This window comes from Pipistrellus hanaki, assembly GCF_964339955.1.
Source record: "Pipistrellus hanaki genome assembly, chromosome: 1".
In the NCBI taxonomy this organism is placed as follows: Eukaryota; Metazoa; Chordata; class Mammalia; order Chiroptera; family Vespertilionidae; genus Pipistrellus; species Pipistrellus hanaki.
Genome location: NC_140503.1, coordinates 35214918 through 35239630, shown reverse-complemented (window position 1 = coordinate 35239630; position 24713 = coordinate 35214918). Strand labels below are relative to the sequence as shown.

Here is a 24713-nt window from a genome sequence, read left to right as displayed (position 1 = left end):
CTCAATACATGTATATCCTATTGGTTCTGTTTCTCTGGAGAATGCTGACTAATAGAGATGCCTTTTTCTTAGCAGTAGGTGTTGCAAATTGCAGCTATTCGTCCTTCACTTGGGGATACACATGATAAGACCAGAGAGGGACTGCAAAGTGAGAAAATAAAAGGTACAAGGCTGGTACCCTGAGAAACATCACCAAAAAAGAGATATAAAGAGAAAATAAAGTCACAAAGAGACTGAGAAGGAGCTTTAAGCTAGAGAGAGTGGGCAAAAAGAGCCTGGTGGGTGTGGTCACTGAAGTCAAGGAAACCGAAGCATGTCAAGAAGTAATTAGTGGTGTCATATTACAGAGGTTCGCCAGATAGACTGAGCAGCTGCACTGCAGTTAGCAGCAGGAGATCATTGACTTCCACTAGAGGACCGGTGCATGACAATTGTGCAGTGGGGGTGGGAGGGTAGTCCCTCAGCTTGGCCTGTGCTGTCGGGTGTGCCGTGTGTGTGTGTGTGTGTGTGTGTGTGGGGGGGGGGGGGGGGGGGGGAGGGGGGGGGAGGGGGGTTGCTCACCAGCAAGCCCTGCCCCCCATCACTACTGCGGCCACCAGTCACCTCCCTCTCAGGGGGCAGACACTCAACACAGGAGCTGCCCCCAACCTTCTGCGTTGAGCATCTGCCTCCTGGTGGTCAGCGTGTGTCATAGCAACTGGGCCGTTTGGTTGATTTGCATATTAGGGTTTTATTATATAGGATGAGGAGTGTTTCAGAATCAAACTGTGGGTGCAGAAGCGGTTCTAGTAGAAAGAGGAGTGAGTGAATGGATAGTGTGAATAAGTAGCCAAATGAGTGCTTCTTACCTAACTAATCAACCGACCAACCCAAAACCTGGCTTGGCAGGAGATGGGGTAAATGGTGGCCTGGAGTTTGAACACACCTTTTCCCCTCTCCTTTAAGTGGAGGGGGCCCTACATGCACTAATTGGCTGCTAGAGAAGAAAGGTTGAAGATGGAGACAGAAAGGGCATTGCTGATGGAGTGAGGTCTCCGAGGAGGCTGGGAGCTCTGACATCCACATCTCTGTGTCGTGAGAGCTGGCATCCAGAGGAATTATTCTACAGCCTTTACAGAATAATGATTTGTAATGAAGCTTGCAATCTGCTTACATTTTCTCATAAACATTAAATTTCCAAAACAATATATATTGAAATACTAAATGATGGCTTTTAAAAATTGTTGGCCCTGATCAAAGAAAATTGGTAAATTGGAGACATAGTCAGAAATAAATGGAACGAAGCCTGGGAAAGATTAATTACAGGACTGTCATATTACGGGGAGAAAAACACAGGGCAAGGACTGGGTGGGATCTAAGAGTTATCATTTGTTGCTGAATATGAGCCAACAAATAACAGTGTGGTTTAAAAAGCAAGCACCATTCTGGAGGACAAGCATTTTAAAATGCACGCTTTATGTTCAAACACCTAACATGATGCCACGCCTTTGCAAGTATTGCTGACCTGGTTTGATTTGTTGCTACTGATCTGCCCTCAGCAGGGCTCATGAGCTAATTTTAAAATCAGAAGAAATTAAATGTTAAAAAACAGGACATTACCTAAATTTTTTTGCATGTTCCTTCCTTTGGTATTTGCATTCATAACTATAAGAAAAATATGCACAGATTTTTTAAAATGGAAAAAGTAAATGTAACTTACTTATCTCTAAATGTGAGTCTACAGATGATTTTATGTATGTGTGTGCATATATATACATATATAATTTTACTTTCTCCTATTTATTTTTATTTGCCAATTAGCATCCATTTAAAAATGTGCCCAAGATTGAGGTTAGAACATAGAGTTACACAACAGTGAGGGATAGTAAACATTTAAACACTGAAGTAGATGTTTGAGGAAGGATGTTGAGTTAATATGTAAGGTTTTTAGCAATAAGAATTCTTTCTTCCTAGCTGGTGGAGGGTAAAAGTGGTTTGGCCTGAGGTGAGAGGAAAGATGTCATCTCTCCCTTTTTATAATGCTGTACAAGCAGGTTATAAACTAGCCTGATGATATGTGGGGGGAGTCTGGTAAAGTGGAAGAAGGCTGGATTTTGGAGTTTCAGACTCAGCTCTCCCACTTCCTAGTGATTTGGCCTAGGCAAGTAACTTGATTTTCTGACCCTGTTTTCTCAGTGGTAGATGGACATAATTACATCTCACTTGATTGTTGTTAGAATCAGCAATTATATACAATCGGTGAATAGCTAGTATGGTCGTCATTATTCAGATATCATTGTGTTTAATAATGTCTTATTTAATATTTATATTGAGTAAGAACTGGTAATGCTATTATTAAAATATTGAAAAATACATGATCTCATTTAATCTCACACTAACCCTTAGAGCTACGTCCTCTTATCCTCAGTTAATCAGAGTGGAAACTAAAGCTCTGAGAAGTGAAGTGACTTTTCCAAAGTCACACAGCCAGAAAGGAGCGGAGCTGGGGAGCAAAACCAGGTGCAGTGATTGCAAATTCAATATTTAACGAAATCCTTGTAAGAAGTGTATGAAATCATGGAATCAAGAATCAAAGACGCTGTAAAGGTTGTTTCTTCCAATTGCTAAGTTTACTAGGACAAAATGTACATATTTCAACACTAAATTCTTTTTCTATTATATTAGAAAAGTTTACAAGATGCTGGCTGGCAGCTGATTTAATATTGCTGATTTAATTTAGTGTTATAAATCAGCTAATGACAAAAAAGATATCATGAGTAAGTGAAACCTATATAAATGAAAACTTACATTTTAATTGTTTGTATACCTAAGGTTAAGACAGATCTGGGTTCAGGTGCTGGTTGTTGAGCTCTGTGTCCTTGAGCTAGTACCCTATAGGCTAGTTCTAGTGTGAGTCTAGAACTAGCCTATAGGGTTATTTTGACGATTGTATAAGCCAGTGTTTCCCAAACTTCTCTCATGATGAGAATCACCTGGTGGAGTTGTTAAAACACAGATTCCTGAATCCCAACTAAGAAGTGCTAAACTAGAATTTTTGGGAACATATAGGTAAAATTGTATACTTAACTAGTGCTCTAAGACAGATTTTATATACAGAGCACTAAGTTAGCTTAACTAGTGCTCTAAGACAGATTTTATATACAGAGCACTAAGTTAGCTATGCAATTTTACCTATATGTTCCCAAAAATTCTAGTTTAGCACTTCTTAGTTGGGATTCAGGAATCTGTGTTTTAACAACTCCACCAGGTGATTCTCATCATGAGAGAAGTTTGGGAAACACTGGTATAAGCTAACGTACATTCAACACCCACACAACGTAACTGCGCGATAAATGTTGGCTCCTCTTTCCTCATTAAATTCACCAGTTTTCAATCTTTGAACAGCCTTGGAAGATGTGAGACATGATGGGAGACATGGAGATGGTTCCAATAATATTAAGTTATGCCACAAAGTAGCTTTGCCTCCTTACTCATTCCTGACTAGATTTCCTTTGAAAGGCCCCAATGATGTTTTAGGATTGCATGGGCAAAATGGAAACTCCTCTCCACAGAAACAGGACTAATGCTTCTTGCCACTATTTAGAAGTGGAATAAAGCTGCAAACAATGTATCCCCCCCAAACTCCACAAAGATTATATGGGGTCATAAATTCAAATGTATTTCACTGGGTGATTTTTCTGCTCCATGTGGTAACTGACTGGGGTTACTTGGTGGTATTTAGCTTGTGGTGTGTATGGACTGGGGTACTGGAAGCCTTCATTCATACATCAGGCACCTCGGTGAGGGCTGCTGGAAGGCTGGGCCCAGCTGGGTCTCTCGTCCTTCCCCTGTAGCAATCTCAGGGCCTTTCCACAGGAGCTCTCCAGCAGGGGAGTTAGACTTCTCAAACGGTAGCTCAGGGTTCTAAGATCAATGATTCCAAGCCTGGGCCCAGAACGTGGCAGTGTTACTTGTGTGATATATCCTATTGGACAAAGCAGACACAGAGCTCTCCCAGATTCAAGAGGAGGGAACAAGAATCCCACCACTTTGTGCAAAGAATGGCCAATAATTTGTCTTCATCCTTAAGCTGTGATGAAAACACTTGAATGTCATATGCTTAAAGAGACTACCTGTTCACAGGGACACAATGCAGACCTCTAATAAGCAGTTATTGTTAGAATAGCTGGCTTATTGTTAGGTCTGCAACTGCAGATATTTCTTTCCCCCTCCACTATTTGGGGGACCTGGACTCTTGCCTTTACTTTCAGATCTGTGATTTGCTTCTATCATACTTGCATCTCTGCCATCCTGGGGGTGCAGGAGATGTAATATGTTACTCACACATTACTCACCACTTCTGGGAAGTCTTCCCTGAACAAAACAGGAATAGCCAGCTTTCTATCTGCTAGAGAGATGTGTACTGTGTGTCTTTAAAACATTTCCAAAATTCAAGGAAAAGAGGATTGTTAAACACTAAAAGTCAGAAGGCAGTCTCCAGTAAATTGCACTTTGATAGATTAAAAAAAAGAGAGAGAAAAAGAGGAGGTCCAAGATGGCAGTGGCCTAATAGGCTTAATTATCAATGGACATAAAGGGAGAAATCCACAGAATATAATAATTGTACAAGGTTTTAATATCCCATTCACCTCAAGGAATAGATCATCTGGACAGAAAATTAATAAGAAAATAATGGCCTTAATTGTCACATTAGACCAGATTGATTTAGTTGACATTTAGAGAATATTTTATCCAAAAACTGCAGGATAGATACATATTTAATTTAATTTAAATTTGATTTCTGAGAGGAGGAGAGAGGAAGAAAGAGATAGAAACATCAATGATGAAAGAGAATATGGCCCCCACTGGGGGTTGAGCCCATAATGGGCATGTGTCCTGACCAGAAATTGTATTGTGACCCCCTGTTCCATAGGTCGATGCTCAACCACTGAGCCACATAGCCGGGAGGCAGTAAAACTCTTTGACATTGCTCTAAGCAACATATTGGGTCGGCAAGTAAGTAATTGCGGATTTTTTAAAGAAAATCAAAGACAATTTTTTCATGGAACTAAATAACTTTATTCTGTAATGTATTGCCCATTTTGATCAATGACCTTTTGCCATCTTTCAGGCAGCATCATAATCCCACGTTCAAAAAACTTCTGGTTTTTATTAGCAAAAAACTGAATCAGGTACGATTTGACATCATCATCATTATTGAAATTTTTACCATTCAAGGAGTTTTGTAAAGATCAAAACAAAAAGTAATCAGATGGTGCAAGGTCAGGACTATATGGTGGATGTGGCAAAACATCCCAATCAAGCTCCATTAATTTTTGCCGAGTGACCAAAGATGTGTGTGGCCTTGCATTGTCATGATGGAATACAACACCTTTTCGATTTGTCAATTCGGGCCGCTTTTCTTCAACTGCATTGTTTAATTTCGTTAGTTGTTCAATGTAGACATCAGAATTGATCGTTCGGTTGGGTGGTAAGAGTTCAAAGTAGACAATTCCTTTGTAATCCCACCAAACTGATAACAAAACCTTCTTTTGATGAATATCAGCTTTTGATGTTGTTTGAGTTGGTTCACCTGGCCTGCTCCACGATCTTTTCCGCTTGATATTGTTGTAAACAACCCATTTTTCATCGCCAGTTATCAGTCATTTTAAAAATGGATCATTTTCATTACGTTTCTTTAGCAAATCGCAGCTGCTAATGCGTTGCGTTAACTGTGATTCTTTCAGTTCGTGAGGAACCCATGTATCGAGTTTTTGAACATAGCCAAGTTGTTTTAAGTGATTTTCAATGCATGTATGTGATACATGAAGCTTCTCTGCAATCTCACGTGTTGTACTGTGACAGTCCGAATTGATTATTGCTTTGATTAGGGCGTCATAAACTTCAACTGGACGACCAGAGCGTTTTTCATCTTTGAGTGAAAAATCACCAGAACGAAATTTGCAAACCAATTTTGACACTGCCGTTCTTTTAAGGCTTCATCACCATAAACAGCACATAACTTTTTATGAGCTTGCGATGCGTTTTTCCCTTTGGGGAAATAAAAAAGCAAAATATGACGAAAATGTTCCTTTTGATTTTCCATTTTTCAACGAACGCCAAACGAAAACTACAAAACAGATCAAAAAACTTTTTTTGCTGATTAACAGCTGAATAGCCAACTATCAAATAACAAAATGTGTTTTACATTTGTACTACGTCTGCAAACCTAAAAATTCAACTGAAGCCATATATGTGTGAAACCCGCAATTACTTAGTTGCCGACCCAATATTTTTGGATATGTCTCCTCAGGCCAGCAAAAGAAAAAATAAATGGGACTACATCAAACTTAAAAAATTTGCACAGAGAAGGAAACCATCAATAAAGCCAAAAGACAGCTTACCACATGCAGAGAAGGTATTCACCAATGATACATTTAGCAAGGGGTTAATACCCAAAATATATAAGGAATTCATACAACTTAATGTTGAAAAACAAATAATCCAATTAAAAATGGGGAGAGGACCTGAATAGCCATTTCTCCAAAGAGGACATACAGATGGCCCACAGATATATAAAAAGATGCTGAGCATCACTAATCATCAAGGAAATGCAAATCAAAACTACACTGAGATATCATCCATCAGAATGGCCATCCACAATAAATCAACTAATAGCATGTGTTGGTGAGACTGTGGAGAAAAGAGAACCCTCATACACTGTTGGTGAGATTATAAGCTGGGGCAGCCACTATGGAAAACAGTATGAATATTCCTCAAAAAAAAAAAAAAATTAAAAGTAGAGCTACCATAGGATCCAACAATTTCACTTCTGATATTTATTCAAAGAAAATAAAACCACTAATTTGAAAATATATATGTACCCCTATATTCATTGCACCATTACTAGATGTCCATCAATAGATGGATAAAGATATGCTATTAGTTTAATTTTTTTTTGAAAATCTGAGCCTATTTTATTTTTTAAAATTTCTTTATTGATTAAGGTATCACATATTTGTCCTCATCCCCCATTCCCATCCCCCACCCCTATTAATTTAATTTAAAAAAATGTTTTAAAAAATGTTCTTATTGATTTCAGAGAGGAGGAATTACCAGTGGAATATTATTCATGAATAAAAAAAGAATGAAATCTTGCCATTTGAGATAATATGGATGGACCTAGAGAGTTTATGCTGAGTGAAGTCAGACACAGACAAATATTGTGATTTCACTCATATGTGGACTCTAAAAAAGAAAAACAAATGAATAAATAAAACAAAATAGAAACAGACCCATAAATAGAGAACAAGCTGATGGTTGCCAAAGGTGAGGGCCATGGTGGGGGTAGGGGGCGCTTAAAAAATAAGAGGACTTGAATAAAAGAGAGAAGAGAAAGGAGATTGGAGGGAGAGGGATAAACAGAGACAGAGACACCAGCAATCTTTAGGTAATAGAATTACACTTTGTAGTTTCAAAAATTTTTATTTCTTTGTTGTTACAACTGGAGGTACCTCAAATGCTGGGAGTGCTAATCCTTTTAGCAGGTTAGTTGCAGGTTTCAGTAACATTGGAGAATAGTGAGCAGCAACCAAGGTTAATTACTTAATAGGCTAATTATATGTTAATTATAGCCATTGATATTATATTATACTATATTACAAAACTTAAAGGGTACGTCTTAATTCCTAATAGGGCTTACCTTGCATGATAATTCTAGCAAGTCTTTTTGATGTGAATAAATAGATCACTTCCCTTTCAGAATTCAAAGTTCAATCACTCAGGAAAGCTGAAATAGCTGATAAATACGCTTCTTTTGTTTCAAATAATGGAACAGAAAAATAAGTGGTCCTTGACTATAGAAATAGTATATTTAGGGTAAACATATCCCTAAACTCCACTTAATGTACCCACATATTACTGTCTCTAAAGTATCACTGTAGTTTTACTGAAGTCAGGAAAATGATAGAAAGTTTTATTCTAAACTAAAACCTGCTTTAGTGCTACCCAGAGGAAATAAGATGTTTGTACGCTAATCAAGAGTTCTTAAACTCCACTATAGAAACGACACATTGCCCTTTTTGTATTAAGGGACTAATGGCATCGCTCTTCCATAAAGCTGTGTCCTCTGGGACAGCAGTGGCTTAGAGATAAATTGCTTTGAGGGTACTGGAAGCACTGAGGTGCTGAGTAACCCTACAGAGAAAGGAAAAAGAGGACGCTTCTGGAGTTAAAATAAGACCGAATGCCTGTTTGGAGAACATAGTGGATGAAGGCTATCGGAATTCTCAAAAACTCAGGCTACCACAATCTGTTCAGTTTTCACCTGTACTTTGGAATTGCGCTAGAAAGCTAAGACAATATAAGAATACAAATGTACGCATTTAGCCAGTCCATATACAGGAAATTCTCTGTTGGTGTAGAAATTGCTCTGCTGCTCATCCCTTAAGGACTTGCTCCAGTTCCTTCTTGGTCAGGATGCAAGGGGAGGTGTGAGTGACGAGTCTTGGTTTTATATGTATCTCTTATTCACCCTCTCACAGAATTGGAATCATTTCCAGGTCTCGTAACTTCTGAGGAGACCTTGCAGTATTTTGTGTATGTTCTGGGCAGTGCCTGGAATTCTGCGAGAGATAAGCAATAAGTGATGATGAGCAACAACACATCTTTGCCAGTGGACCAGCAAGGTCGCTGCCCTCCTTTCAGCAAAGAGCCAACTTATTAGCAGGGACTCGGGCCAACTTTTCCTCTTCGCTGCAGCTTCTAGTTTATTTATTTATTTATTTATTTATTTATTTATTTATTTATTTATTTTCCCCGGCTTAAAGAAAGCCCCACCAGCTACACTAGCTAGCAGCGTCATAATATTTGCACACAATTTATTTGGGTCGGTTTTTTTGTTTTTGTTTTTGAAGCTGAGGTTGCTTGAAGGCTAATTCAAAGAGGAAGACGGAGGAACGCAAGGTTTCATTTTGATTTCTGGAGAGGAATCTGGGATGGGCGGGGTGAAATCGAGGACTATTTGCTTAAGGTTACAAAAAAATGAAAAGTCACCTAGTGTGGAGGTTCCCGTAAGATGAAACCAGCTTTGGGGGAAGGAGAGAGAGAGAGACGCAGAAAGAGAGAAAGAGGAGAGGGGGAGAGAGAGAGAGAGAGAGAGAGAGAGAGAGAGAGAGAGAGAGAGAGAGAGAGAGAGAGCGCGAGAGAGCGAGAGAGCGAGAGAGCGAGAGAGAGAGAGAGAGAGAGAGAGAGAGAGAGAGAGAGAGAGAGAGAGAGAGAGAGAGAGAAGGAAAGGGACGGAGGGAAGGAGGGAAGGGAAGAGAGAGAGAGAGAGAGGGGGGGGGGGCAGGGCTGAGGAATGAAGGAAGTGCCGCGGAGCTCCAGCCCCGAGCTCCCACCCCAGCTGCTGCGGAACGTTATCTCGGGGCGGAACAGCCCCGGCATCCCGAGCAGCCCCGCGCGGGGGCTCACCCGAGCGCGCGGGGGGCGCGGTCGGCGGGCGCCTGTCCCTTTAAGGGGCCGGTCTCCGGGCTCCGCCGGCCCAGACGCCCGGACGTGCCGGGGCCGCCCCGCCCCGTGCCGGGCGGCGCGACGGCACCTGAGCAACTGCGGCGGCGGCACCTCGGAGCTGGCGATCGGGCTGTCGTGCCGGCGCCGCCGCGTCCTCCCGGCCTCCTCCCCGCGGCGCGCAGGGTAAGGGCGAGCAGGCGGCGTCGGATCGGGGCGCCGGCCGCAGGGACCGACCGCGGGGTGAGGGCGGCGCCGGCCGCGGGGCCCCGGGCGGGAGGGCCGCACCGGTTGGGGGGCGCGGCCGCGGGGCCCGAACCCGGCCCGCCGCCTGCCGGGTAGGCCTCGGGCGCCGGCTCCGGCCCGCCGAACTCCGGCTAGAGCCGGGCCTCCGCGGCGGCGGGCTTCCCGGGCGGTTCGGCCTCACGGGCCGCTCCCGGCCCGACCCGGGCTCCGCCGCGGCGCCTGCGAGCGCGGCCCAGGTCCCCCCGGAGGACGTCTCTTGAGGGCGAGGTCGGCGGGAGAGGGCCCCGGGGTGACGGAGACGCCTATTTTTAGCCCGGCCTGCGGGCCCCCGGGAAGGAAGGCGGATGACCGCCGCCGGGCCGGCGGACGGAGGGAGCGCGTCCCCGGGCCGGATGGGCCACGCGTGCGCCATGCTGGAATTCCAGCCTCGCCGCCTCCCGGGCGCCGAGCGGCGGCCCTCGCCCCTCCCGCGGCCCCTGCCCGCCGCCCCGTGCGCGCCCCCGGGGGTGGCGGGGGCCGGCTGGGTCGGGGGAAGCCCCGGGAGGGGAGAGTTTGGGGGAAAAAGTCTGCGGATCGCCCTCGAGACCCAGGGAAGTTATCCCTTCCTCTCCCGGAGGGGTGTGTCTTCCTCGCCGCTTTCCCCCTCCCCCTTCGGCTCCCAACAATGAGATTTTTGGCGTTGGGGATCCGGGCGGAAAACCCAGCTGGCAGCCCGGAACAGCCTCTCGGTAATCGGATACCTGGTGCGGGCTGTGCAGCCCGGCGCGGCGGGCGGGCCGTCGTGCAGGAGCCCGTGGCCCCCAGGTTCGGTTCCAGGCTGCGGCTGTGTGAGCTTAGCCATCCATCCCTGCTGGGAGGAAAGAGTCCAAACTCGTGGTTGGGCCTCTCTCTACTCGAAAAGGAATTCCTTAACTGCAGGTATTTGAATAAGCGCTGCTTAAAAAAAAAAAAAAAAAAAAAAAAAAAAAAAAAGCTGCAGTTGAAGTTAACTGTTCCAAGTTGTGGGTGTGCTGAAGATGTGTTTGAAAAATTGTGGACACTCATAGCCTGCTCGAGATGAACACACTGGGGTGAACTAAACGCTGCATTGTGTAGGAATGGACTTGAAGAGTGTGAGTTCTTGCTAATTAGGTGGCACTCACTCTCCCTGCCTCACCTAGCGGGCTTGCCGAGCAAGCCCGTGTCTGCCGTCTGGCTAAAAGCAGCTGCTGATGAGACCGGAGTGATCCTCCCAAGAATAACCCTGGAGTATTCACCAAGCGCTTTTAACCAAGATTTGCTCATTCGATCTGTATTTCCGGTCTGCATGCTTTGCTATAGGTTTTCACGTTGGGCTCTCTTGACAAAAAGGGGCTCCCTTTTGTTCAAGGATTTAGCAAGAAATAGTGGGGGTTTATTGTTTGTAGGTTCTAAGAACGATTCATTACTCCCCTCCCCCAACATTAACTTAGAAATGTCTCTTCCGATTTTGCAGCATCAACAATTATAACAGTACTCTGTTAGGTGAGCTTAGGAAATGAGGTGTTCTATTTACTCTAACTTTCTGAGACTCACTCTGAAGCGGATAACAAAGCTTAGGGAAAAACTTTCTTAAATGTCTTAAGCATTTTGAAATTATAAAGGCTATTCAGTATTATTAACCCTGATGACTCAGGGTCGACATTATGAAGAGCCATTAATACATGATTTTGGTTCTAATTTAATTTTTTCTGTATCCCCCTTTAATATCAGTAGTCTGTTCTGGTTGGTATGTTTTCTCCGCTCTTTCACCCCAAACCTCCTTCTCGTTTGTAAGTGTTAATCGGATTTTAGTAGGGAGGACATTTTAATAACTAGATGGTAAATAACAGTCTGTGGCTTTTCTAAAGGACGTGAGGATTTTTTTGAGGCTTAACTTCTAAAGGACCCGTGTTTTAGAATTGTTACTATCATTAAGTTCTTAACTTGATTTTTATTTGAAACATGTGGAATATGTATTTTTAAAAATATGTATTGATTTTAGAGAGAGAAAGGAAGGGAGAGGGCTAGAGATATAGACTAGAAACATCCCTGAGAGAGAAACATGGATTGACTTCCTCCTGCCCACGTATCCTGACTGGAATTGAACTGGGGACCTCCTGGTTCATGTGTTGACACTCAACCACTGAGCCACACTGGCCAGACTAATTGGTTTGATGTTAAAAAGGTAAGAGGCAAAATATACTTTTAGCACTAAGAATACTTTACTTAGTAGAGACTCCAATGGGAAATATAGTGTTGTTCTTAGGATATGTGTAAGAAATGTTCAACTCTTTTTTAAAGATAAAATTAGTATTTTACATATCACCTTAACTACTATGGGCTGATTAAGAACACAGCCTTAAATCTGGTCTCAACAAAGTGGTTTGTACTAAGTGAAACTTTACACTCCCCTCCTTTCAGGGCATTGCTTTTTTTGGTTTCTCTTATTAATTGCTTTGCTCATACTGTCTTTATGATTTCTCTTTTCTTAAGGTTGAAATGTTTAGTCCTTGGTTCACTTTTTTTTTTTTTAATACTTCCCTGGTGATCTCATCGCATGTTATAGCTTTTTAAAAAAATATATTTTATTGATTTTTTAGTAAGAGGGATAGAGAGATAGAAACATCGATGAGAGAGAATCATCGACCAGCTGCCTCTTGCACACCCCCTACTGGGGATGTGCCCGAAACCAAGGTACATGCCCTTGATCGGAATCGAACCCGGGACCTTTCTGTCCGCAGGCCGACACTCTATCCACTGAGCCAAACCGGTTTCGGCGCATGTTATAGCTTTTAATACCTATATGCTTATGGCTGCCATTTTTATATCTCCAGTTCAGATTTCCCTCCTGCACTCCAGACAACCTGCTCCACATTTCACCTTGGATGTTAAGTATAGTAAACCCTTGATTTTGTGGACCTCAATATAAAGGACTTTGAATTTATCACAAAATTTCTCGTTCGGATGTGATATATGAAAATTAATACACTGTTAATTTTTAAGTGCTTTTAACCAAGATTTGCTCATTAAATTAACAGGGTTTTTTGTTATTAAGTTATTTAAAACAAATTTTAGTGAATAGGCCATGTGTTGGAAAAAACAGCGTAATAATTTCACCAATATAAATAAATATTATAGTCTGCATATTTAATTCCAAGAATCACTGCTTATAAACAATGATGGGTAACAATTAGCACATGATCACACTGCATGGTGCATGCTAATTGGTTCTGTTGTCTCCTGGCTTCACTTTCTGATGCAGTTTTAAGTGATGTTTCCTTCTGTGCTAAGTCACACCACAACCATGGACTCTTGGTGACTGGTGAATGCACCCATTTCCTAGACCTATTCAGTATAAATTTAAAATTAAGTAAAAAATATAGAAAAATTTTCTTTGAAATTAAAATTTCATATATACTTAGTTTTAATTACACAAATGTGTCAAATAAGTAAAAACAGGTAAACCAACTAATTTGTCAATTTTTTAACATATGCATTTGGAAAACCTAATGGACTTTTGGCTTTAATGGATTCCCCTTGCCTGAATTAGTCCTTTATATTGAGGCTTTACTGTAGTCAACTAAACTTCCATTTTCCTTTTTAAACCTGCCTCAGGTGCAGTCTGATTTACTCATTTGATGCTGTTCCATCCAACATTCAGGCAAAAAACCTGTTGAAGTATCCCTGACTTATCTCTTTCACACCTGGCATTCTGACTGTCTCATTTTAAAAATGTATGCAGAATTAAATCACTTATCTCCTCCACTGCTCACTAAGCTGGTCCAAGCCATTCTTATCACTTGCCTGGATTTCTGCAGTTAGTCTTCCAACAGGTCTCCCTGCTTCTACCTACACTGGCTCCCTACAGTCTTTTTCAACATAGTAACCAGATCATATCACTTCTCTTCAAAACCCTTTCCATATGCAGAGTAAAAGATGGTCTGTATGGCCTACAAAGCCTTCCAGAGCTGAGCACTCCTACTTTCCCCATCACCCCTTACCTGTCTTAATTTAGCTCTCTCCCCCCTGCTCGTTTCATTCCAGTCCAACTAACTGTCTTAGGGCCTTTCCACTGACTGCTTCCCCTCCTTGGAACATTTCCCCCCCTAGGATATTTGCATGGCTGACTCTCATGTCTCCTTCAAATCTTTGCTTTTCAAATGGTCTATCTTTTTTTTTTTTTTTTTTTTTTTTAATATATTTTATTGATTGTTTTACAGAGAGGAAGAGAGAGGGATAGAGAGTTAGAAACATCGATGAGAGAATCATCGACCAGCTGCCTCTTACATACCCCCTACTGGGGATGTGCCTGCAACCAAGGTACATGCCCTTGACTGGAATCGAATCCGGACCGTTCAGTCCGCAGGCCGATGCTCTATCCACTGAGCCAAGCCTGTTTCGGCTCAAATGGTCTATCTTACTTTACTATTTTATTTAAAGCTGCATTCCCCTACATATGATCTATATCTTGCTCTATTTTCTTCTAGCACTTGCCACCTTCCAACAAACTACGTAAATTCTATTTGATTGTATTTATTGTTCCTTTTCTCTGTCCCAAACACATATTATAATGTAACCTCTATGCTGGCAGGACTTTTTGTCTGTTTTGTTTATTGAGTGTTTAGGGCAGTGCTTGACACATAGCATATGCTCAATAAAGATTTGTTAATGACAAATGAAATCCTTATCCTGCAGTTCCTTACTGTGATGGATACTTCATTCTTGGACACATGTAGTTTTCAGTTTGCTCATATAGTTTTCAACTTCAGTTAGTCAGAGATCAGGAGAAAAGTGGTATTGGAGCTTTTGGGGACCCCTTGGTGGAGTGTGATGGAAACCTTTTCCCCAGCCCTGTGTGATTAGGACCATTGGTTAGGTTACTTAAAGCAGGAACTGAAAGTATCTGTATGTCTTATATATTTTATTTTAACTTAAAACACTTTTATTTGTCACATTTTTGGCTCAATCTTTTGTCTTTGAATTGGGAGTTGGGGGTGTCTTCTGATCTTTTTCTGTAAACCACAAGAGGCCCAGTGTATGAAAATTCATGCACTGGAGTGGGGGGGGGGGGGTCCCTCAGCCCAGCCTGCCCCCTCTCACAGTTTGGGAGCCCTCAAGGGCAGGAGGCGACCCAGTGATCAGAGGAAGACGATGCCCCTGTCACAGCTATGCTGCTGCCACTGCTGGCAATACAAGCCTTGGCCAGCCCTGGTTACCGTGGCTGGGCAGCCGACATCTGAGGCTTTCCTGTGTCTTGGGCATCGGCTAGGCAGCTGCCATCTGAGGCTTGCCTGTGCCTCGCTGTGCCCCGCCATCTTGTGGCTGGGGGTGCAAACCATATTTGAGGGTGTGACAATCAATTAACATATTCTCTCCTATTGGCTATGGGCACCGCCATCTTTGTGACGGCTTGATGGTCAATTTGTATGTTCCTTCTTTATTAGATAAGATACCCTAAAAGCATTGTTGATGATTTCTACTATTGGTTTCTTTAAAGGGGAATGAAAATGTGGCCACTAGAAACTTTTCAAGTTCAAAGTCAAGTCATTCTAGATTTTTCTACTTAATCAAGGCCTTCCAAAGGATTTAATTTAGTTTTCATAGCAATAACAGCTCTTGTCTTTATATTCTCATATTTAATGGATTTATAAAATTAATGATTACAGCCTGGTTGGTGTGCTCAGTAGATGAGTGTCAGCCCATGCATCAAGAGGTTGCTGGTTCAATTCATCAGGGCACATGCCCTGGGCTCTTTCCTCAGTACAGGGTGTGCAGGAGGCAGCCCATCGATGTTTCTCCCTTATTGATGTTTCTCCCTTATTGATGTTTCTATATCGCTCCTTCTCCCTTCCTCTCTCTCTAAAATCTATAAAAACACACATAAAAATAAATAAATGACTAGGAGAATAAACTGCTAGCCAGAATCATTAGCTTTTTGTAGACACCAGTCCATGTGTTTCTTCCTAGGGGAGAAATGTCATTTAATTCAGTGAGAGGTTTTTTAAAGAGGCTTCCATATTGAGTAGGCTTTATAGGAGCAATAAGATCCTAGCTGCCTGTTACTTATCTACGTTTCTTTATTTTCACTCTGAGTAACACCTGTAACTAGTTATCAGGATTTACATGGTTTTCATATATATATATATATATATATATATATATATATATATATAACTTATTTTATTTTTTTAAATATATTTTATTGAATTTTTACAGAGAGGAGGAGAGAGGGATAAAAGCTAGAAACATCGATGAGAGAGAAACATCGATCAGCGGCCTCTTGCACACCCGCTACTGGGGATGTGCCCCCAACCAAGGTACATGCCCTTGACCGGAATCAAACCTGGGACCCTTCAGTCCTCAGGCTGACACTCTTATCTATTCATATGAGCCAAACCGGTTTCGGCGATTTTCATATATATTGTCTTTTAAGAGTCTTGATGTTCTACATGCTCCCTGGAAAATGTGGGGCAGTTATTAACAAGTCATTTAAATTGTCAAGGAAACAGTCTTGAAATAAGCTGGAAGTTATTAGTTATTAGTCTTAGACCTTATTAAACCTAAGATTTTTATGCAAGTTTCTTACTGCTCAATTCTTTTATTATATAATGTATGATATAGTGAAAAGAGCGTAGGTGCCAAGGAATCTGAAGAGCTTGGATTAGAATTTGGCTTTGCTAATTATTGCCACTTAACATATGTGTGAACTTACCTATCTTACTTAACTGGCCTGAGGTTCATTTGCCTTGCTTATGTTATCTTAGTAGTTGCTACATAAGTGATGGGTAACATTAGAGTGCTTATTTGCTGTAAGGTTCTGTAAATACTTCATGTACAGTATCATATTTAATTCTCTCAACTTTATGGCATAGATACTATTTGGTGGAATAAAGGTGCTAGCAGTTTGTGAATGGGCTCAACTCTCTAAAAGGAGTAATGAACCACCTCTGTTTTTTTTTCCACTAAGAGTGTAGTACTTTTAGTTATATCCATTGTATTGATAGTAGTTAATGCCACTTTATTTCCACATATAGTAGTATTCATGAATATTGTACAGTAAAAGTACATATAAAGTATTAATGGTGGCTATTTGGGGGAAAAATGGATGTCTTAAGTTTTTTTCCTCCTATAGCATCTTTTCACATTGAAAAATGGAAGGATGTGTTCCACTTGTTCTAATTACCACACATTTTTCTTCCACAGTGTATTTGAACTGTACCTGATAAGGTAATCAAATATGTGATTTAAACAAATAACCTGATTAGATTTATAGATCAGGTTAGATCTGAAATACCATTTGAAAGAGCAGAGGTTTTGTATATTTAGTTTTTATAAGACTAACTAAGGTTTCTTCTTTTTTTCTTTTAGGCTTTATAGGATCACATTAACAAAAGCATGATGGAGTTTTATGAGTCAACATATTTTATTGTTCTTATTCCTTCAGTAGTTATTACAGTAATTTTCCTCTTCTTCTGGCTTTTCATGAAAGAAACATTATATGATGAAGTTCTTGCAAAACAGAAGAGAGAACAAAAGCTTATTCCTACCAAGCCAGATAAAAAGAAGGCAGAAAAGAAAAAGAATAAAAAGAAAGAAATTCAGAATGGGAATCTTCATGAATCCGATTCTGAGAGTGTACCCCGGGACTTTAAGTTATCTGATGCCTTGGCTGTAGAAGATGAGCAACTTGTACCTGTTCCACTGAATGTGGTTGAAACTTCTAATAGTGTTAGAGAAAGAAAAAAGAAGGAAAAGAAACACAAGCCGGTACTAGAAGAGCAGGTCACCAAAGAAAGTGATGTATCAAAGATTCCAAGCAAAAAAGTAGAACCTGTCCCAGTTTCTAAACAGCCCACCCCCGCCTCTGAAGCAACTGCCTCAAAGAAGAAGCCAGGACAGAAGAAGTCTAAAAATGGAAGCGGTATTATAATCTATTTAACTTCATTAGATGATAGTATTTTTAATAACTTTAGAGCTTGAAATGTACACCTAATAATGTATTAGAGGTGCATATAAAATGTTAAATGCTGAGTCTGAAATGAAATCATTATCCTTTTTACTGTGTGTTTGCCTTCATTAACATTAATTGCTGATAGAAATAATTGGTATTGATCATAAAACAACATTTAAAATTAAACTTCACATTACAAATATTGGAAAGACCTTTAATAGAAACATAAAATCCCTGAACACTACAAGGGATCTGTAAGTACCAACAGTTAGAAACTTACTAATTTCAACCAATGCTGTCTAATCAGTGTGATAAGAATTAAAGATAAGATAAATCAGATATCTCTTTTAACCCTTGAATGATTTTTGCAAATATTTAGTAGACATCTGTTTTATGGTAGGCATTATACTAGATACCAAGACTACAGAGATGAATTGTGCATTTTCAAGGTATTTACATGCTAGCTGTAGATACAAACATCTATGTATATAAAGGCCTACGTGACCATTTGATCATTCAACTTCCAGGGGGCAGACGCTCAATACACAGGCATGGAAACATGGAAAAGACTGATGAATCCCAGAAAGAAGGGGAGAGGAGGAAGGGGGGAGGGCAGGAAGAAATTAACCAAAGATCTTATATGCACACTAGAGGCCTGTTGCATGGATTTGTGCTCCAGTGGGGTTCCTTGGCCTGGCCTGTGGGGATCAGGCTGAAACCGGCCTGGTGCTTGGATTTGTATACCAGTTGGGTCCCTTGGCCTGGACAGTCCCAACATCCCCCGAGGGATCCCAGATTGCGAGAGGGTCCAGGCCAGACTGAGGGACCCCACTGGTGTATGTGTCCGTGTACTGGGCCTTTAGTAAATATTATAAAATAACTAGTTATCTACAATGACCTATGTATATCTAAACCTATGTATATCTAAACCAGTTCTATATCGGCCAATTAGTTCATATAATTACTGAAATTAATCTAAAAGGTTGAGTAAAGACTAGCTAGTTTATTTGGGTGGCTGGGCAGGGGTGGGGATTAGGTATTACAAGAAGAGGGGAGAAGGACATATAAGCCAATAATAAAATGTGATTTTTATAAGAGATGTGTAAAGTATAGAAGAACAGAGGTCTAAACAAGTGTTTATGGAGACGGGGGTGGGGGTGGGGGTGGGGGGAAGCTTTGCAGAGGAGAGAGTGCCTAAGCTGGGTCTTCAGGGTGAATTATGTCACCAAGCAAATAGTGGAGTCTTTTTCCATACTGGCAGAATATTATGTGTAAAGGCATAAAAGAATACAGTGTATTGCCCTGTCCGGTTACCTAAGTGGTTAGAGCATCTGCCCAAGCATGGAAGTGTCGAGGGTTTGATTCCTTGTCAAGGGCACATACTTGGGTTGCAGGTTCAGTAACTGTCCTCAGTCAGGGTATGTGTGGGAGACAACCAGTTGATGTGTCTCTCTCACATTAATGTTTCTCTCCTTACCCTCCCACTCCTTGCATCCTACTTGATGAAATTAATGAAAAAAAAGATATCCTCACGATAAAAAGAATGCAGTGTATTGTTGAACCATGAAGTATGAAGTGTAGGGAGTGGTAGGAAACAAAGCTGAAAAGGTATGCAGTGATTAGTTCATGATGGTTTTTCTATACTGTGTTAAGAAACTGGGATGTTATAGTTTAGCCATTGTTGGAGACCTTCAGGCAGGTTAGTTTACACGGTCAGATTTATGTTTTAGAAAGACATCTTTGGCCAAACGGGAGTGCAAATTACATGGGACAGTATTTGATATCAAAGAGATTACTTTCCAAAGTTAAGTTGAGGAAATGAGCTATAGTAGTCACAGAAGAAATGATAGATTAGGAATGACTGAAAAATGGATTATAAAAGAAGAAGCAAGTACTGGAATTCGTAATGAAATTAAAGAGCAAGTGTAACAAAGAAGCTACAATCACAAGTTATTAGTGAAAGTTATATATTAGAACTTACATTTGAGTGATAAAGCATTCTATGAATTATTTATTAATGTATTCTTTCTGATTATTTTTCTTTATTTTTAATATGATTTCTCATTTATTTTTAATAAAGATGATCAGGATAAAAAGGTGGAAACTCCTATGGCACCTTCAAAAAAGCAAGAATCATTACCCCTCCACCAAGAGACTAAACAAGAAAGTGGATCAGGAAAGAAGAAAGTTTCATCAAAGAAGCAAAAGACAGAACATGGTAAAATGTGTAGATATATATTTTATAAATACTAATTCTATAGCAGTATGCTATGATAAGGACCCTAGAAACCTCACATACTCTTTAATTTCCAGCTGAATGTATACTATAATAGCTTTGATACTAATGCATGTCCAGGATTCTCTTTGGCCTTGTGGCTTTGTAGTACTTTGACAGATAGGCAGGGCATAAGTTTGTTATAAAGAAGTATTTATAGTTTAAATATATTCTCATTCTTAACTAAGTTTTGAAAATAGTGAAATGGCATACAAACTCTATAGAAGAAAAGGATTCCTGAGATATACTTTTTAATACCACTTAAGGATTATGCTTGACAACATTAGCTTGATCTGTCATTACTTTATATTCCCAATTATTTCCTAAATATAATTTGCATGCATATATGGGAAGTATCCAATTAAATGTGGTGGTGCAATTTTTTTTTTTTTTTTTTTATATTCAATATTACTTTATTTTAGTTTCAGGTGTAAAGAAAGTGGTTAGACATTTATATGATTTACAAAATGATTACCTTTCCCCTATCAATAATTCAGGTACCCACCTGGCACCATACAAAGTTACTACAATATTTTCACAGTATTCTCTGTGGTGAACTTTATATCCCCAACACTACCAATTTATATTTCTTTTTCTTCTTCTTTTTTTTTTTTTAATCTTTATTGTTCATATTATTACAAAGGTTCCTCATTTCTTCCCCCCTCCACCAGGCTCCCACCCCACCCTCTGCCCTTTCCCCACCCCCCATTGTCCTCATCCATAGGTGCACAGTTTATGTTCAGTCTCTTCCGAATCCACCACTCCTCCCCCCCCCAATTGTCAGTCCACTCCCCTCCCGTATCTCTGATTCTATTATAATCAACAGTTAATATTGTTCATCAGGTTTTTTGATTTCCTTGTTTTTTTTTTTAAATTAATAAACTTTTATATTTTTAAGAATAAATTTTAAAATCTAATAATTTTAAACCTTGTTTTTTCTGCCCTGGGAACTGAGAAGCAAACTTGTTTACATGTAAACTTGCCCTTAGGCTATCAAAAGGCGTAGCCATTCAAATGTAAATAGACACATTTTTAAAAATAGCTGCTGGCTGGAATTGGATTACCTGTTCTGGGTGGGAAGGGCTTGTCCTTCCCTTTCTCCATTGAAATTAAGGTGTTAGCTTTAAAACCTCTTTTTGGCAAGAGACCTTAAACTTTCAGAACTTTAAATTTTTCAGGTAGTAAATCAATTACTTAGTATTTTCTCAAATCAATAATACCTCCACATGCCCAAGGATACACTTCACACAAAAGACACTTCCAAATAGATCAACCAACCTCATCCAGACCCCACATAAGGCACTCACAGATCAACACCCCAGCGCTATACTAACTCAACACATCCAGATCTAAGCCTTCATCATTTGATTCAGCAGACCCTCAAGTTCCCCCAAAAGTTTCCGGCCATGTCTGAGAAGCAGCCCTGGGGCATGGGCAGGCGAGGAGCTAGCTGCTTCGGGCCTGGCCTCTGTTGCTCTGTTCCGATCCACAATCAGCTGCCCGGGTCTGGCCGCTGCTGCTCCGGGCCTGGCTGCTGCTTCTCCAGGCCTTGCTGCTCCCAACCCGGCTGCTCCCGGCCCGGCCTCTCCGGGCTTGGCTGCTCCCGGCCTGACTGCTGCTGCTCCCGGCCTGGCTGTTCCCGACCCGGCTGCTCCGGGCCAGGCCGCTCCTGGCCTGGCTGCTTCTGGCCTGGCTGCTTTGGGCTTGGCTTCTGCTGCTCTGGGCCTGGCTGCTCCCGACCCGGCTGCTCTGGGCCCGGCCTCTGGTGGTGCAATTTTTATATGTTTAGAATTATTCAGGAGAAACTTAACTGTGAAATTTATGTAGTTTAAACGTGATTATTTTTAAAATATTTTTTTAATTGAATTTTTACAGAGAGGAAGAGAGAGAGAGAGAGTTAGAAACATCAATGAAAGAGAATCATCAACCAGCTGCCTCTTGCACACCCCCTACTGGGGATGTGCCCGCAACCAAGGTATATGCCCTTGACAGGAATCAAACCCGGGACCTTTCAGTCAGTAGGCCGAAGCTCTATCCATTGAGCCAAACCGGTTTCGGCTAAACAGTGATTTTTAAGTAATGGGCTGTGGTATCAACTAGTGCTACAAAATAGCAAAATTGGAAAAGGAAAAAATTAAGTTCTATTATTTACATTAAAATTACAACACATACCAAGCAATCAAGTATAGAAAAATATGCAAAAATATTTCATAACATTAAACTTTATGTTTTAAATAAAAGAACTATGCATGCCCAGTTTTTTCAAAAAGGTAGGAATATATTATAGAGAGATTCCCATATAAATGTGGAAGTTGGTATCTCTGACCAACAGACACCACACTTTACTGTTCATACTCATAGAGTTCTTCACATTAATACAAAGTAAGGAGGCTTTCTTTCTCCACTTAAAAAAATTACATATATTTTTTATATTTTATATATAATACTTTATATATATATATTTTTATTTGATTTCAGAGAAGAAGGGAGAGGGAGAGGGAATCATTGATTAGCTACCTCCTGCACTCTTCCTACTGGGGATTGAGCCTGCAACCCAGGCATGTGTCTTTGACTGGAATCAAACCTCGGTCTTCTCAGTCACCAGGATGATGCTCTATCCACTGAGCCAAACCGGCTATGTCTCTTCCTCCACTTTTTATGTTGTTCTGAAAGTTTTAACCAATGTAGTAAGATGTGCCACAGAAATTAGAGGCATACCTATTAGAAGTGAGAAGGAAGGAACAATGACTGATTTTTGTACTTAGCAAGTCAAAGGAACTCAATTAGGAATTATCACTTATATTCAACAAAGAACCAACATAAAGAAAAATTTAAGTTTTTCTTGAGCACTAATTAAATGTAAATGGATCCTTAAAACAAGAAAAATGAGAACCAGCTAAAATGTAAAGGATGTATAAAAGAAGTTTTCAGATACTATTAGAAATAGATATGCTGCAGAGTTTTAGATGATTTAAATGTTTACTGTACTATGAAATAATATTGAACTGGCACTGTGTTTTGACTTTTTAAATGATAAAATAGGAATTTAAAGCCAAATTTAGGTAGTAGAGATTTGAAAATAACTGCATTTATCATTAAACTTAAATGTGCTTACATTATATTTAATTACTGCTGTAAAAAATACTAATTATAATTTTTTTGAATCTAAATTGCAGTTTTGGTGGATGAACCTCTTATTCATGCAACTACTTATATTCCTTTGATGGATAATGCAAACTCAAATCCTATGGTGAAGAGAGAGGTTATTGATCTGATTAAACCTGATCAAGTTGAAGGAATCCAGAAAATGGGGACTAAAAAACTGAGGGTGGAACCTGACAAAGGTAACATACAGAATGATGCAATCTATTGTATTGAAAAAAACATATTTTTTAGGTCTGATGGAATTGAGTACATTTTCTCATAGAAGCAATGAATTGTGAAAGACTAATAGAATACTGTAGTAAAGGATTAATGGTAGTTTTCTAGTCTATCCTCAGTTTTTGGACACTGGCTTTGATTTGTGCAAGGACTCACTATTTTGGTGACTGGTGATCTTTTCCCTTCTATGATTGTCTTATACAAAATTTCTGTGCTAATTCACAACCACCTTTTATTTTTATTATTATTTTTTTTTACTTTATTGTTGAAAGTATTGCAGCTGTCTCCCTGTTTCCCCCCATTGACACTTTCCCCCATCCACTCCCATGCCTTACCCCCTAACCCCCAGGCCGTCATCACACTATTTTCTATGTCCATGAGTTACACGTATATGCATACAAGTTCTTCGGTTAATTTCTTTTATTTTTTGGTTAATTTCTTAATAGACTAACTTTTTAAGAGTAGTTTTAGGTTTATAGTCAAGTTGAGTGGAAAGTACAGAGTACTTTCACCTTGGCCCCACACATGCACACAGTGCCTGTTTAAACTGAATAATGTAGCTGAAATACTAAAAGCCCTGGGCTTTTTTGGGTCTAATAGGTGGCAGTTGCTTTTAGGAGGAGTAAGTTGATGCCTAATATTAGAGCACTCAAGGACTTGAGATGGGTAAGTCAGATGTCTGATATATGAATTTTTCTAAATTTTGGGATTTCTTGTATTTGAAAAATCAGATTTCCTTTTAATATCCTCAATCTTATTTCCTCACCTGTAAAATTTGGTTTATATGTCACAAGAATTAAGGTTAAATGAGAATATTTGTGAACAAATCTAGTATAGATACTTTCACATTCTAGAGACTTGAGTGATTGTTTTTAAAGTGAGGGCATATTGGCAGCTTAGCATTAAATTTTTGAATTTAAATGTAGTCTTGGTAGATGAACCAAGTATTGTACAGTTTGAGCAAATTGTCAGTTAATGTAATTCATTATTCTATATTACATTAAAGGTCCTTAAACACTTGCTCTCTCTTGTCTAGAGTATTTATTTTTGTTTGACTTGCAATATAAGTCTGTTTTGTCTTGGTTATTTTCTGGGTTAAGAATTTTTGATGCTTTACTGAAGTTGCTGTGTCTTTTAAATGCCAACTGTTATTTTGTTTTTAGAAAATGCTGAAATGAAATTTAAAGATTTTATTCTGTCCTTGGAGACTATGGTATTTTCTGAAGATGAGGCTCTTTGTGTTGTAGACCTGCTAAAAGAGAAGTCTGGCGTGATACAGGAAGCTTTAAAGAAGGTAAGCATATTTTTGGTTATGAGCATATGTGGAAGCAGTGATTAGAAGTTCACCAAGCAAACTTTTGCTAGAGCAATAAG

General features: G+C 40.1%; 1 protein-coding gene across 6 annotated transcripts in view; it reads left to right on the top strand.

Moving 5' to 3' along the window:
* The first annotated feature begins 9331 nt into the window (after positions 1-9331).
* Positions 9332-24713, top strand: part of KTN1 (kinectin 1) — a 97232-nt gene continuing 81850 nt past the window's right edge. For all 6 annotated transcript variants that reach the window (XM_084877394.1, XM_084877395.1, XM_084877393.1 and 3 more), the window contains exons 1-5: positions 9332-9672; positions 17101-17653; positions 19764-19901; positions 23135-23302; positions 24503-24633. In XM_084877394.1, the coding sequence (XP_084733520.1) occupies positions 17128-17653; positions 19764-19901; positions 23135-23302; positions 24503-24633 (963 nt within the window). In that variant the 5' untranslated portion in view covers positions 9332-9672; positions 17101-17127. The remainder of the gene's footprint in view (positions 9673-17100; positions 17654-19763; positions 19902-23134; positions 23303-24502; positions 24634-24713) is intronic.